Below are 15,060 nucleotides of genomic sequence, written 5' to 3' on the forward strand. Positions count from 1 at the left end.
AACAAGGGAAAGAAGAGATGTCGAGAATAGAGGAGGAGAACAGGAGAAAGTAGAAGAAGCTCAGCTAAAAGAAGCAATGGAGAGGCAAAGGAAAGAGGAGGAACGTTATCGGGAGCTGGAGGAGCGGCAAAGACAGAAGGAAGAAGCAATGCGAAAGAAGAAAGCAGAAGAGGAAGAAGAACGTCTGAAACAGATGAAACTGTTGGGTAAAAAAAATCACGCCCTAAACTATCCTTTGCCTTAAGCTCCAAGTGAATGGATGAAAAACAAAATGAAAATGGTTCTGTTGTGATGATATGTGCTTCTTTCTCTCAAAGATGCTTTATGATTATTTGTTGGAGCTTAAACCACCCTTTTATTATCCTGTAGTTCTTCTAGCTTAGTTTCTCGATTTGTAATTTTAATACATACCGAGTTATAAAGCGAATGACCCAGTAACATCCATTCCAGTCTGTGTTGCAAAATGCAATAAAAGCATCATCTTTGAGGCACATTCATTGCACATAAAAAATTTACAAAACATTCATTCACAGTGAGGTTTTTCAATGTCAAATGTATAGAGAAGTATTAAGAGAAAACTAGATGATCTTAAATGGAAGAAGAATGATTTTTTGTTTTTGTTTTTGGAGTCCTACATCCCTTCAGGGAATACCTTATGTAGAAAATTGACAAAGCGTTTTGAGTAAATGGTGGGTTCGGTCACAGATATTGTCAAGGGATCATACTGCAAAGACTTGCATTTATGCTCCACTTTCTTCTTGGTGTTATACTCCTGTAGAATATCTATGATTCCCATGTACACAACCACGTCGTATACTTCAAAGAGCTCAATTGTGGCAGACTCTTCCTTGTCCTCATCAAGCTTGTGGTGAGCTTGAGCCGGCATGTTCACTCCTAACTGTACCCGCAGCCTAACAAAGGACAGTAGATGCAGTGACATTGTTAAGCTATAAAGCATGGTTAAATGAAGAAAGCAAAGAGAAGGAAGTAAGTAAACCTTGCGGTTCCAGGAAGAATGAGATCAACTTCTTGCTCTCCAACGGAAAATGCTCTGAGTGTGCTTCCTCTGATGTGAGGACCTGGTGCAGTACTCACGGAGTTGGGTTCGTGAGTCACCAGTAGCAATCCTTTTGGTGGAATGGAGAGTTCTTGAGTCACACCAACTGAAAATAAAAATATGAAACGGTAAGTGTCTTAAGACCTTATCATTAGGACACTACTAGATATCTTCTTGATACACTGACACCTACCGTCTACAGAGGAAACGCTCTCTTGATCTGAGATTGCGTTAGGAGGCTCAAGGATATCGTTAAGCTGCCCGGGAGCTCTAAAATGTAATCCCAGTAAAAGACTGTAGTCAATGATCTGTAGAGATTCCAAGAACGCACAGTCCAAATAAATTTGCCTGCCAACAAGGAGGTTCCACAAACAATTAGAAACTCTCAAATGCTTAAGATTAATGCACCAAGAAACTGTAAGCGATTTCAGGAAGAAGAAGATACAAGCGCTCACTTGAAGAGTGCTTCCCTTAACAGCTTGTCCATATGAAATTCATAAGCAAGATCAAGATCTTTCAAGGTTGTCTTTTCTTGGATTTTAATCTTTTCAGTAAACCTCCCTTGTGATGAACCCTTAAGATCATATCGACGATGAATCTTCAGCTCTGTGCAAAACATGTTTCCCATGACCACAAAGCGTACCTATCAAAACACCAAAAAAAAAAACTCATTTTACAAATAAAAGGTGGAAACACAATGAAATAACCTTAAGGAATAAAAGGTTAAGGGTAACCTTTTTCCCCCACTTGAGTGTTATCCTATGAACTCCAAAGAATTTGGTTATAAGTGTGTTCTCATGGTCCCCTACATGTTTATAGTACCTTGGCAACATTTTGAGTAGAACCTATAAACCAAAAAAAAAAAAGCTGGATGTTAAGAATCTTTCCAAAAACCACTATGGCTGGTTGAAGAGAAGCAAGAATCAAATCACAGCTTTTTTTTTGTGTGTCAGTTAGTTCAAAACCTTCAACTCAGATTGTTTTAATGTCTTGATGACAAATCTGTCGTCGTGAGAAAGGTAGAAGATACTGCCACTTTTACCAGGGGAACAAATCTCTGTCAGCCCATCATCACCACATATAGACATCATGTACTCTGCAGCATCTAACTTGAACATTTCCCTCAAATTCCTAACACATTTCATTGGAAAAAAAAAAGTACATAATATCAATTTAAATGAACAAACCAATCATTTATTATTTTGGTAAATCTTATATGCTTGAAAAAATCTGTCTTTACCTGAAAACCATAGGACAATAGTCTTTCCAAGAGAAGTCGATAGATTTGTGCGGAGGCGTAAGATTAGAGCCGTCTCTGGGGAAGAACATAACCGTTCTGGCCTTCTTACCAAAGTCAGAACCACGTACCTCTCGCCTTGGCACTGGTGTGATTTTCCCCACAGTATACCTATAAAACTTCCAATGAGTTCTTGTGTTGATTGACATATGTAATGGTCATTAGACTTTTTAGGGTGTAGATATAGTTTTACCTGATACCAAGTTGGAGATTAAGCATCAGATGATAATTATGTTCCCCGGTAAGAAACGTCATGAAAGTCCTCGCACTGACTTGTTTACTAAGAGCTGTTGAAGAAGGTGGTCTAATCTTGAGCGACCTGTCAACAGAACTCGTGATCACACTCTCTCTAATCAAAACTCCTTGCATGTACTCCCTCTCGTAAGCGATACGGTTCTTATCCTGTCCCCCCTCGCTTTGCCTTGCCGACCCAAAAGTCCTCGCAGACTTGGATGTCAAGTCTCTTGGATGATCAGAGGCTAAAGTATTCATGGAAAGACTTCGACTCACATTGCTCAGACTCCTTATCTCATCAACACCCATCGAGGAGTTACTACGAGAGAGCACAAACTTCCCAGTGTCATCGTACTCGAGCGAGCGGCACCACTTCTTTAAAGAAGGATGCTTACTCCCAGCAGGGTAAAAGATCCCTTTCCCGTCTTTAACGCCACGAGACCACGTCCCAAAGTACAAAGACCCATCAGCAAACTTGTAAACACCAGAGCCGTGTCTAGACCCGTTCAACCAAAACCCGTCGAAAAGATCACCATCCCCCCATCTCATCACCCCTCTCCCACACATCTTACCTTTCTTCCAGCTCCCTATGTACCTGTTCCCGTTGGTCCAAGAGTAGCTGCCACGCCCTTCCTGCGACCCTTCTTTCCAAGAACCGTCGTAGAGATCGGAGTTGCAGTACTCTTTCCTCCCTAGACCGTGCCTCACGTTCATCCTCCACGCTCCGCTGTAAACAGACTCGTCTGGCGAAGTCATGGTGCCGATACCGTGGAGGTAGCCGCCGGAGAAGTCTCCTTGGTATTTAGCTCCGGATGACCAGGTGAGCTTGCCTTTGCCGGAGATTTTGCCTTGGTCCCAGTCTCCCTCGTAGACGGTTCCATCTGACCACGAGTATTTTCCTTTACCGTGTGGAAGCAGTCCTTTGACTTCACCGGAGTAGAAATCACCGTTTGAGAACTCTCTTTCTCCAGGAGGGCTGAGGATACTACTACTACACACAAAAAGAAAGTATCAAACCTTTAACAAGCTAAGCTAGGAAACGAATAATAATGATGTCTCAGTTTTTGTCAACACCTTGTATCCATCTCGGCTTAGTGATACAAGAACATCTGTTTCATCCCCTTTTACAAAATGATGTTTAAAGCTGTCTTCTTGAGCACAAGGTCCACTTTTTTTTTTCTGTAGGAGAAATAAAAGATCAAATTTTTGCAATCAGGAACTCGTAGGATTGATCAAAATACTCAGAAAGTCAAACAGTACTCAACCAAATCCATACAAGGACAAAAGAGCTGCTCCATTCAAATTTCATTATCCAAACAAATAGATTGAAAACAGAGATAGAGAGCTAAATCATTCGATTAACTAATACACACAAGTCTCAAGCTTGAATCTCAGAACATGACGATTCATAGTTTTGACGGAGAAAAAAGGAAAAAAAAAAAAACAAAATTAAACTCAGGAAAACACCCAAATACGCAGAGTACTCACCCAGACGAATCTTAACAAGAGACAAGAAGAAAGAGGAAACCCAAAGATTGAGCAAAGAGGTTTGAGAATTGATTCTGAGTTACTGTAAAATATTTATGTTTCCCGCATGCACCTATGTTCCATTCAAACCAGCTTCTCTTTTGTCCAAAAAAAAACAGCTTCTCTTTTCTTTTTCCTTTTTTAGCGAATTTATGCGACATGTTTTTTTCTTCTCTCTCTCTTCTGTTTAAGAAAATCTTTTATTAATATATTGACTGGTTCATATAAATGATGGGCACATATTTCAAATAAGTACATAAAAAGTCTTTTTCTTTGTTAAAATTTTCTTTAATAAAAAAATCTGACAACAACAACAATATATGTAAGTTTTCTTTATGATATAGTTTGCATCAAGAAAACAAATCACTAAATTGCAAATTTTCAGTTGTTATTTAACATTCGCACCAAAAAAAAAAAATGCAGTTGTTTTTATTATATTGCTAATATCTTTCTTCGAGGTAGCAGATTTAAATTTCGCTTGGTTTTCAAACAGTGTGATTCGTTGGGGTTCGTAACTTAGTATATTGGCAAAACACTACTTAAATTAAAACTAATATTCTTAATTGTATTTTAATTATCAGCATGAAATTTTATAGTCAAATGATTTGTAGTACAATGGCGGATGGTGAAACTCTTTCAATATATATATATATATTTAATCTAGAGATCCTTAACCATTTTATTCCAGTTGTTTATTTCTAAAATGATAATAACACCTAGTAATCTTCATGTTTTGATGATTAGCGTGTACTTCGATTCTTCCAACTGCGAAAATCGAATTTGTTAGTATACATAATGTGAACATACTAAAATAATGTGAGATCTCTGATACGTCCAACAACCAATTTATTACAAATACCTTTTTTAAGGACTAGTATCCATAGTATATAGTAACGAAATGAGTTTGTTTACTCAGATGCGTTACGGTCAAACCAATCAATAATTTATTTAAGTTATCTAACTAATGTTTAGGCCAGATCAATTATTAGTTTGGATAATCTATGTTATCGTATAGAATTATACAACTGTCAAATCATCCAGAGGTTCAAATAATCAAATCCATATTTGATTCGAACGACGTTCGTTAATTACTGATCCCATATAACATACTCATATCAAAACGTATTTTCACGAATAATAGAAGGGAATGTAATCCATTGGAAACAGTTTTATATTTGGGATTTATACGCTTGTCTGAATAGGCTTATAATATTCGCAAGGCTCTCCACCGAATAAAAGCTTTATTCCCAAGAAACACCGGTACTATTTCCTCAAAATATAGTTACTGCATGGGTTGTATCGCAAAAAAAGTGTTTTGTAGAGTTACATACGCGTTCATGAATAATATACGTTGCATTTCAAAAAACATTGGAAAGTTTAAAACACTTGTAAATGTTTAACCAATTCATTTTGACGTTTAAGCCCAACAAAAAAAAATCTTAGAATAGTTGAACAATAATTATACTTTTCAATAGAATATAACTCAATTGAATGTGAGACGAAACGAAAAAATGTTTCAACCAAAAAGAAAAGATGACAAAAGCAACAAAAAAGTTCAACCATGTTGATCATCATATTTACATGCACGAGGTTTTACGTTGAAATAAATCATAGCACGCACGACCCAGAGAACAAATAAATCAAAGTACTTGATGTAGACAAATAAATTAAAGTTGACCACTCCTAGCGCTCAGGATTTTGTGAAGAATGACAGTAGAACAAAAGTCTCTTCTTTTTTTTCAAAAAAAAAAACAAAAAAAAAACAAAAGTCTCTTCTAAAATCAGCTGCAAAAAAAGATCTTCTGTTTATGTATCTTACTTCTCCGATACTTCTTCAAATATAGATTTTAGAAACCAAATAAAAAATCTGTATAAAAGAATTAGACGACATTTGCACCGGCCAGGATCAGATCTAGTTATCTAAGTAAATAAGAAAGCCCGACCAGATATATTTTTCTGCTGAAGGTTTTCAAATATATAACTAAATTTAGCTATGAACGATGTTGACGTGGGAAAATATAGAAAATAAAATATGAACAAAGAACGACAACGATTTGATAAAAAAAAAAGGAAACAAAAAACGACAACGATGTTGTGCGGTGCTATTAAAAGGGACGGCGACTTCGTGAATTATGACAACACAACCGAACAAGACAAACCATGCATGATAGGATCCTGGTTTTTTTATTGCTGTCCTTTTTCTAATTAAACATGGACCCCTTTACATCGCTTGTTAATTTTTTTTATCTGTTTGCTTTTGCATTTATGAATTGTTTTTTTCTATTGAGGATTTATACACGTACCACTTCAATATATTCGTCCAAAAACTAACTCATGATCAAAATATCATTTTGAGGTCGGGAGAGTAAGGTTCCAACTCATATATGAAATAAACGTCTGATAGTAATTTAATGATCGATATGCATAAATTCACCTTTTAAAAGAAATTAACCACAATGTTTTCTTTATATAATTAGCATGCATATGCTACAGTATAATGCAAAATACAGTATTCCAATGGCATGAACTAGAATTGCAAATTTTGCAAAGTCTCAACATGATTAATTAGAATAATTTCCATTTAATATGAATCATATATATATATATAGTGCCTTTTTAAATCAACTTCGATATATATCAAAATTGCTTCGGGACTAAATAAGCAATTGCAATGACATTAAAGTATCTCACTACGAAAGAAGAACAAAATGGAATTGGAATAGATATTTAAGAAGAGGTTGATGATTGTTTTTAAAGAAAAAGAAGAGGTTGATGATGAAAAGTGAGAAAAGTGGTGAAGTGGGTGTCACGAAACGTATGAAGAGAAGTAGGAGTGGGGCTGTGCTGCTCCTTGTCGGTTCCTGCCGTACGGTTCGTTCCCAAGAATCTCATTTCTTTATTTCCTATCTTCTCCAATACATATATAGTTTAGAAAATAGGTTAGAAAAAATGTTACTCTTCCATAAATTATAAGGAAAAATACATCTTATTGAAAAATGTCAGTATAACCCTAGGTCTTAATGTAACAGTGGTTTATTAACTTAGTGGTTTTAACTTTTAATGTAACTTGGAAACCTACAAATTTTGTTTTCCTGTTAAAAAAAAACACAAAGTAATACGCATGATGAACCAACAGTAAGGCCCGTTGTACAATCACTCCTTAAGTCATGTTTAAAGCCCAAGAGGCCGAAACAGAAAGCCCGCTTGATCTCGTGAAACACGACTCGACTGAAACACAGTTCCGGTAAGATACTCTTTGCTCCCGTAGGTAGTAAGTAGCTTGCTCGAAGAAGAAGAAACATGGAGACGCCAGTTCTCGGCTTCGAACAACGCTGTCCTCGTCATCTCTTCAACACCAACCCTCGTCCCTCTCCCCATCTCCCCCACTCCACCGTCGTCTCCGTACGAACTCTCACAACACCTACGGCGGCGACCACCGTCGCGAAACCACCGGCGGCCGTAGTAGCAGCAGCACAACAACCTCCACGCACAAAGCCTCACTCCAAATCCTTCCTGACGAGAAAATCCGCAATCTCTGAAATCGAACAGTCCCCTGACTTCCTCTCCTCTCTGCAGAGGTAAGTAAAGCTTCTCTCTTTAGTCTTTTTGCTTCTCTCTCTCTTGTCCACTTAATTATACTCCATAGCCTCTCTGCAGATTAGCTAGAGTTGTTAAAGTTCAAGACTTGAACGTGATTCTCCGTGATTTTGGAATCTCCGGACGCTGGCATGACCTTATACAGGTTAACTCGGTTTAACTGAAACATAAAAGATTTTAAAAATGTTAATTTTTATTGTGTTTTTTTGGGGGCAGCTATTTGATTGGATGCAACAAAATGGAAAAGTTAGTGATTCAACATACAGCAGCTGCATCAAGTTCGTTGGAGCTAAAAGCGTCTCAAAGGCTCTGGAAATATACCAAAGCATCCCTGACGAGTCTACTACCAAAACCAATGTCTATATATGTAACTCCATCCTCAGCTGTCTGGTCAAGAACGGGAAGCTTGACAGCTGCATCAAGTTGTTTGATCAGATGAAGCGAGATGGTCTTAAACCAGATGTTGTTACATACAATACGGTAATGTCATTATTATATGCAAATGCAACATTTTTTTGTGTGTGTATAGTTTCTATAATATGTTTTTTTTTTCTTTCTTCTTTGATGTCTATTTAGCTGCTTGCAGGTTTCATCAAGGTGAAAAATGGGTTCCCTAAGGCTATGGAACTCGTCGGAGAGCTGCCACGTAATGGGATAAAGATGGACGGTGTGATGTACGGGACTGTCTTAGCCATCTGTGCTTCGAACGGTCGATGTGAAGAAGCTGAGAGCTTTATCACGCAGATGAAAGCTGAAGGTCATTCGACAAACATTTATCATTACAGCTCCTTGCTCAATTCTTATTCTTGGAAAGGGGATTACAAGAAAGCTGATGAGCTGATGACCGAGATGAAATCAGTAGGATTAGTGCCTAACAAGGTGATGATGACAACTTTACTAAAGGTGTATATTAAAGGAGGTTTGTTTGAAAGGTCAAGAGAATTACTCTCTGAACTTGAATCTGCAGGCTACGCCGATAACGAGGTAAAGCTCTCTATATATTCTATAGAAAAGGGTAAATATAAACCTGTCTGCAAATGTGTAATTCTTTACATAATTACATGATAGAAAACATTGCTTATAGGCTCGTATTGATTGAATCTCATATAGTGTTTCTTTATAGGCTGCAATTTTCTTATGGTACGTTAAAATGATCTTGTTCTCTAGATGCCATATTGTATGTTGATGGATGGCCTTTCAAAGACGGGGAAGTTAGAAGAAGCAAAGACAATCTTTGATGATATGAAAAGGAAAGGCGTTAAATCTGGTATGTTTATTTTTATGTGATGACTAGTTAGTTAGCTTTCATGTTTCTCATTCTTTACTCTTCCATCGGTTGCTTGCGTTAATTTTATGAATCACTGCAGATGGCTATGCAAACAGCATTATGATAGCTGCTCTATGCAGAAGCAAGCGCTTCGAGGAGGCAAAACAACTTGCGAGGGACTCCGAGACCACTTACGAAAAATGCGACTTGGTTATGCTGAACACGATGCTCTGCGCGTATTGCAGAGCAGGAGAAATGGAAAGTGTGATGCGAATGATGAAGAAGATGGACGAGGAAGCCGTTAGTCCCGACTATAACACTTTCCATATCTTGATCAAATATTTCATCAGGGAGAAACTGCACCTGCTCGCGTACCAAACCTTGCTTGACATGCACAGTAAAGGCCACCGTCTTGAGGAGGTAACTAACTAGCATCATTGCATTTTCTTAGTAGTAGTTATCAAAATGTCTTATGTTGTAAATCTGCAGGAACTTTGTTCGTCCTTGATATACCATCTCGGTAAAATTAGAGCTCATTCAGAGGCATTCTCAGTGTACAATATGCTGAGGTACAGCAAAAGAACTATATGCAAAGATCTGCATGAGAAAATTCTCCACACTCTAATCCATGGGAAACTTCTTAAAGACGCATACGTTATAGTGAAGGTTTTGAAACCCCTCTCTTAGTTTCTTTTTTTTTTTTATTAAACATTTGGTATATTGCGTGAAGCCAAAACTCTGTATCAGGACAATGCAAAGGTGATCTCACAGCCTACTTTGAAGAGATTTTGCAGAGCTTTTATGGCCTCTGGGAATATTAATTTAGTGAACGATGTTCTGAAGGTCTTGCATGGTTCTGGCCACAAAATCGATCAGGTAAATAAATCAACCAGGAACACACGTTTTGTTTGCAAAGACATTACAGTTGAACTATATGCTTCTGTTTTTATAGGTTCAGTTTGAGGTTGCGATTGCACGATACATTTCACAGCCAGATAAAAAGGAATTGCTTCTTCAACTACTACAATGGATGCCTGGTCAAGGATATGTTGTTGACTCCTCGACAAGAAACCTTATTCTTAAGCAATCTCATTTCTTTGGTCGGCAGCTCATCGCGGAGATCTTGTCTAAGCATCATTTCGTGTCAAGGACGATGGTAAAATCTCGATCTGAGCCGAAGTTTAGTAGAGGGCAGAGAGGTAAATAAGAAATGTAATAGATGTATGTACTTTTTGTTTCACGGAGTAGATAAGAGAGAGAAACATTTTGTAGATGCGCTTTACATAAATATATTTCATTAGACCAACAAGAAGTTTCCTGTTACGCAAAGCAGAAACCAAAAACTCCAATGATTCACTTCCTCTTCTTCGTAGTCTCTCAGTCCCAATACAGCACCAGTTAGTCGCCCGAAATGAGGAAGAAGGAAGACTAGTATTCGACAAGAAATGAATAAAGAATAAGAAAAAGAAGCATTGACTTTTGTGGGTGAAACGTTACGTTTGAAATACTGTAATCTCTGAACTAGACATAGTCTCTCTCTCTACTCTACCTTTGCAGATAAAATTCAGCAAGAGAGAAAACACGAGTATGAACACGAAAACAAAAATCTAATTTACAAGATGAGGTCACATTGTTCATACCCTGTAGACAGAACTCATAATCAACCTCTCTTCTTCTTATACTGCGAATTTTACAAATCTTTCAAAAACCCAAACCAAAGCATTGTAATTGGCAAAGACAAAAAAGAAAGCAGATACTTTTACGTTTCAGCAAACCAACGGCAACTTCTTTCTTACATAGACATAAAATTAAAAAAAAAATCAACTGAGTTTCACTTCTCCACTTGCGTGTGCTTGCTTTACAGTCTTATCATATTCATCTTCGTCGTCTTCCTCTTCCTCTTCCTCCACCTCTTCCTCTTCTTCTTTCCCCTCTGAATCTCCCTCTCCTCCCCAGCCAAAACCTCCTATGGAACGGGAAACAGGGGGAGGCGTTTTGGCGTCATCCACTATCTTCATGATCTCTTCAGCGGTCTGGAGGGAGAAGGTTGGGTTCTCTTTCTTGAATAATGCAGCTTGAGCTGTCTCTGTGAGTTCCCTTGGCAAGTTCTTGGTGAACCATGGGTGTTTCTTGATTTCTGCAATGGTTATCCTCTGCCACAACAACAACAACGTAAGCTCAATTGTCACACAAAACCATCTTTTTATAAAACATTTTGGAGCTCATTTGATTTGATGTGTATACCTTGAGTGAGTTGGCCACAAATATACGGGAAAGGAGATGTTTGCAATCTGGTGAGATGTGGACGTAGTCCGGGATTTTGTACTGAACAGCCATGATTTTCTGTACAACAACAAGATCACACATTGATGAACAAGAGGCAGGCAGGCAGCATAGTTCCCGCGAGATATATGGCTCAGAAGAAGAAAGCTTACTTGTATTGTTTTCCTGAAGTTTTTGGGGTCTTCTTGGTCTTCAAAAGGGTATGCTCCAACAAGCATGACATAAAGAGTTACACCACAAGACCACACATCAGCCATCTGAAAGAGAAAAAAAAGAAAGAAGAGATCTTATGTACACTCATTGCAACGAGCAATGATGTCCTGATTGACTAAGAGTCAAATAGCAGGAAGAGTACCTTGCCATCATATTCTCTGCGAGAAAGGACCTCAGGTGCAATATATGCTGGAGTTCCAACAGTTGATTTGGGCCTCGAGTGCAGTAGAGAGGACTACAAAAGGAAGAATAACAATGCTTTTACGACAATGGGGGAAGGAAAAAAGAAAAGAGGATCTCATATAAAAGGGGAGAACTTGGTATAATGACAGAGACCTTGGAATAACCAAAATCACATATTTTGAGACGTGGAGCAGGACTACCATCCAGGAGTGTATTCTCGAGCTTCAGATCTCGGTGGCATATTTGCTGCACAAGATTAATAAACGAAGTGTTGAGCTCAAACACCTAAGGGATTTTACAAACTTCCGGAACTCATGTCTCAGCCTTACCATAGCATGACAATAGCTAACACCTGATATAAGCTGCTGGAAGAAGTATCTCGCCTGGAAAAAAAAAAGAGAAAAGGGACCATTATAAGAAGAAGATTCGCATGTTTTTTATATTCTTCTGTTCGAAGCTGACCTCATCCTCACTGAATCTTCCAGCAGCGCAAATACGCTGGAAAAGTTCACCACCAGCAGCATATTCCATGGCAATGGCAAGATGAGTTGGCGTCAACACCACCTCCTTAAAGCGGATTATATTAGGATGGCGAAGTGATCTGTGATTGATGATCTCTCTCGCCACATTCTCATCAATCTGTTATCCCAACAACAACAAATCCTAATGCTCTCAGAATTAGCACTACAATTAGCTAAAGCTAATCAGTGATTGCAGAGAGGAGTGAGAGGGGGGGACCTTGGGGCCACGCTCGATGTACTTCATGGCAACAAGTTCCTTAGAGTCTTTGACCTTCATGAGTCTCGCCACTCCGAAATTCCCAGCTCCTATGTCTTTCACCAGCTCGTACTTCTCCATCTTTAACCCAAAACCCAAAAAAAAAAAAATCTACAGAATTCTCGTTTGAAATTCAGCTTCCCCTCCTACCCGCTAAAAAAAGCACAGACGACAATTTAACGTGAAAATCGTGAACAAGGACCAAAAAAAACAATCACGGATGCGATTCCGAGATCTCGTGATTCGCAGAGAAAAAGGAAAGCGATAACGATGATTGAAAGCTGATTTGAGGTTTGAAGCCAAAGGTAAGAATCGTCGTCTTTTTTTCCTTCAGACAATAATAAATGATGATCAGAATGAGAATGAGAATGAGAATGAGAATGAAGGAAGAATCTCTCCTCTCATGATGCTTCCTTTTTTTAACAAAGTGGGACCCTCAAGTTACCATCCTAATAAATTCCATTCACTCTAGTTTTTATTTGGGCCTTTGGTGCTCAAAAAAATAATTTATATGGGCCTTTAAAGTAACAAACAAGGCCCAGTTAACTGATTTGATAACGAGTTATGAGCTTTTTATTACCCAATGCGTTACACTGAGAGGATCTCTACCAAACATCAACAACACTGTGTTCTCTTCTCTGTCTGGTCTCTCTCCCTTTCTCGATCGCTCGTTACCGAGAAACGAGAGAGAGCTGACACTGTATTCTCATTATACGCCAATTTGAATCAGATCAATCGATCCTACTCATTGGTCTTATCTTAACGCATTCTCATCACCGTCTCCGTCTTCCTCAGATCTGATCGTCCGCCGGGTTTCGCGATGCCGTCTTCCTCTTCCTCCACCGCCGCCGTATTACTTCTCCTCGTTTCTATTTTCGCATCCTCTCTCGCCTCCGATTCAGATCACAAGGTTATACTCGGATCTCCTTGTGCCTGACATTCAGTTTTATTCATACAGCTCGAATCGAGTAATGTGTCTGTAGATCTCGTGATTTTTTTGCATGGTGTTTGTGAGTTGTTCTGTTCTTTTCCGGGTGGGTCGGATCCTGGAGCTCCACTCCTGTTGATTCTTTGTGACTTAGGCTTCTTTATGAATAATCAGAGATCATTTATACGTTTCTGTCAAAGTCAATGTTTTTGTTTTTTGTTTTTATTTTTGTGTGTTTCCAGTATCAAGCGGATGAGCAGGTTACACTGTGGGTGAACAAAGTTGGGCCATATAACAATCCACAAGAAACCTACAACTATTACAGTCTTCCCTTTTGCCGCCCCTCTCAAAACGATGTTCACAAATGGGGTGGTCTTGGTGAAGTTCTTGGTGGCAATGAGCTCATTGACAGCGAGATCCCCATTAAGTTCTTGAGTATGTTTTTGATTCCCCCATCTTTAACCTACTAGTTATCTTAGCTGTGTTCTAGTTACAGTTACATTTATCTCTTTTGTTTTGTTTTATTTTTCCACAGAAAATGTTGACAGGAAGGTTATCTGTCAGCTTGAACTCGATGAACCTAAAGTCGAGCATTTTAAAGATGCCATCGAATCTAGCTACTGGTTTGAGTTCTTTATGGGTATGCATGTTTCACTTTCCCTTGTACATATTTTGCTGCTGTACTAGCTTGTAACCAAATATTTTTATTTTCTTCAGAGAAAAACATCTAGCGGTTTTCTACTCTGTAAAGTTTATAATGTTTTTATTTGCTTAGTTTGCCTTTCAAGACCTTTTCTTTTTCTATAGCATTCTATATCATTTTTATGTTACATTTTAATCATGCAAACGTAAACAACCCTCTATTGGATTTTCACGATGTTAACAGTATCTTTTACATCATAGAAGTTGTAGGATATGTAATTTTACTATTTTTCATAGTGATAGACCTGGAAAGGTAACTTGTTTCAATCGCTAACCTTATTTCTCACAACTTTTTTTTTTTGGGTGGCATCTGATTTGCGTGGACTTTCATCGGGTGGTTCTAACTTCAGATGATCTGCCTTTGTGGGGTACGAGCTTTTATATTTTTTACTTGTAATATCCCAAAATTAATTATTTTCTGTTTTAGTTATAGATTGTATTAATACTGTCTCATCGTTATTGTAGGATTCGTTGGTGAGCTGCATTCTGACAAAAATGGTGAAAACGCCAAACATGTCCTCTACACACATAAGAACATTATTGTCAAATACAACAAAGACCAGGTCGGTTGTCACTAATGCATTAAGCAATAATGTGAACATCATGTGCAGCGATCTTATTAATTTACTTTTATAGATCATTCATGTTAATCTCACTCAAGACAACCCAAGGCCATTGGAAGCCGGGAGGACAGTTGATCTGACGTATTCTGTTCAATGGATTCCAACTAATGTCACATTTGCCCGCCGTTTTGATGTATATTTGGATTATCCATTCTTCGAGCACCAGGTAACTTTTTGCTTTGTCTTTGATTGTGATTGGTTCACAGTTTCACAGTGTGTTCATCTCTTTATAATGTTTGTTCAAGCTTTATAGTTTTTTTTTCTCCTTTTTGCAGATCCATTGGTTCTCCATCTTTAACTCGTTCATGATGGTTATTTTTCTCACTGGTCTGGTCTCAATGATATTGATGAGAACTCTCAGAAATGATTACG

At 38.2% G+C, this 15,060-nt stretch overlaps 4 protein-coding genes across 6 annotated transcripts; 2 read left to right on the top strand and 2 right to left on the bottom strand.

Moving 5' to 3' along the window:
- Positions 1–506: 506 nt before the first annotated feature.
- On the bottom strand, positions 507–4,273 carry LOC130494684 (phosphatidylinositol 4-phosphate 5-kinase 7-like). Of its 3 annotated transcripts, none has more exons than XM_057000336.1 (10): positions 4,077–4,273; positions 3,663–3,767; positions 2,548–3,573; positions 2,298–2,465; positions 2,023–2,188; positions 1,792–1,902; positions 1,513–1,700; positions 1,251–1,405; positions 998–1,163; positions 507–911 (listed from the first exon to the last, which is right to left on the bottom strand). In XM_057000336.1, exons 2-10 carry the CDS (start codon positions 3,671–3,673, stop codon positions 632–634), a joined length of 2,271 nt encoding a protein of 756 aa, XP_056856316.1. In that variant the 5' UTR covers positions 3,674–3,767; positions 4,077–4,273; the 3' UTR covers positions 507–631. The 3 variants fall into 3 exon arrangements, with proteins under 3 accessions (XP_056856316.1, XP_056856315.1, XP_056856314.1); XM_057000335.1 differs by having other exon boundaries at positions 2,548–3,576; XM_057000334.1 differs by having other exon boundaries at positions 2,548–3,579.
- A 3,087-nt stretch (positions 4,274–7,360) lies between these two features.
- Positions 7,361–10,291, top strand: LOC108823767 (pentatricopeptide repeat-containing protein At1g10910, chloroplastic). Its single transcript, XM_018597082.2, has 9 exons — positions 7,361–7,693; positions 7,773–7,857; positions 7,929–8,192; positions 8,289–8,696; positions 8,880–8,979; positions 9,080–9,399; positions 9,469–9,645; positions 9,727–9,855; positions 9,932–10,291. The coding sequence occupies exons 1-9, from the start codon at positions 7,416–7,418 to the stop codon at positions 10,184–10,186; spliced, it is 2,016 nt and encodes a 671-aa protein (XP_018452584.1). The 5' UTR covers positions 7,361–7,415; the 3' UTR covers positions 10,187–10,291.
- A 276-nt stretch (positions 10,292–10,567) lies between these two features.
- Positions 10,568–12,818, bottom strand: LOC108854461 (serine/threonine-protein kinase SRK2A). Its single transcript, XM_018628060.2, has 8 exons — positions 12,397–12,818; positions 12,121–12,297; positions 11,988–12,041; positions 11,812–11,904; positions 11,618–11,710; positions 11,415–11,519; positions 11,224–11,322; positions 10,568–11,132 (listed from the first exon to the last, which is right to left on the bottom strand). The coding sequence occupies exons 1-8, from the start codon at positions 12,514–12,516 to the stop codon at positions 10,800–10,802; spliced, it is 1,074 nt and encodes a 357-aa protein (XP_018483562.1). The 5' UTR covers positions 12,517–12,818; the 3' UTR covers positions 10,568–10,799.
- A 437-nt stretch (positions 12,819–13,255) lies between these two features.
- Positions 13,256–15,020, top strand: LOC130505740 (transmembrane 9 superfamily member 1-like; the record flags this gene model as incomplete). Its single annotated transcript, XM_057000333.1, has 6 exons — positions 13,256–13,345; positions 13,606–13,798; positions 13,899–14,003; positions 14,531–14,628; positions 14,702–14,854; positions 14,964–15,020. Coding segments are annotated over exons 1-6 (696 nt in total), but the record flags the coding sequence as incomplete, so codon positions are not given.
- Positions 15,021–15,060: the final 40 nt, after the last annotated feature.

This window comes from Raphanus sativus, unplaced genomic scaffold (assembly GCF_000801105.2).
Source record: "Raphanus sativus cultivar WK10039 unplaced genomic scaffold, ASM80110v3 Scaffold2545, whole genome shotgun sequence".
Lineage (NCBI taxonomy): Eukaryota > Viridiplantae > Streptophyta > Magnoliopsida > Brassicales > Brassicaceae > Raphanus > Raphanus sativus.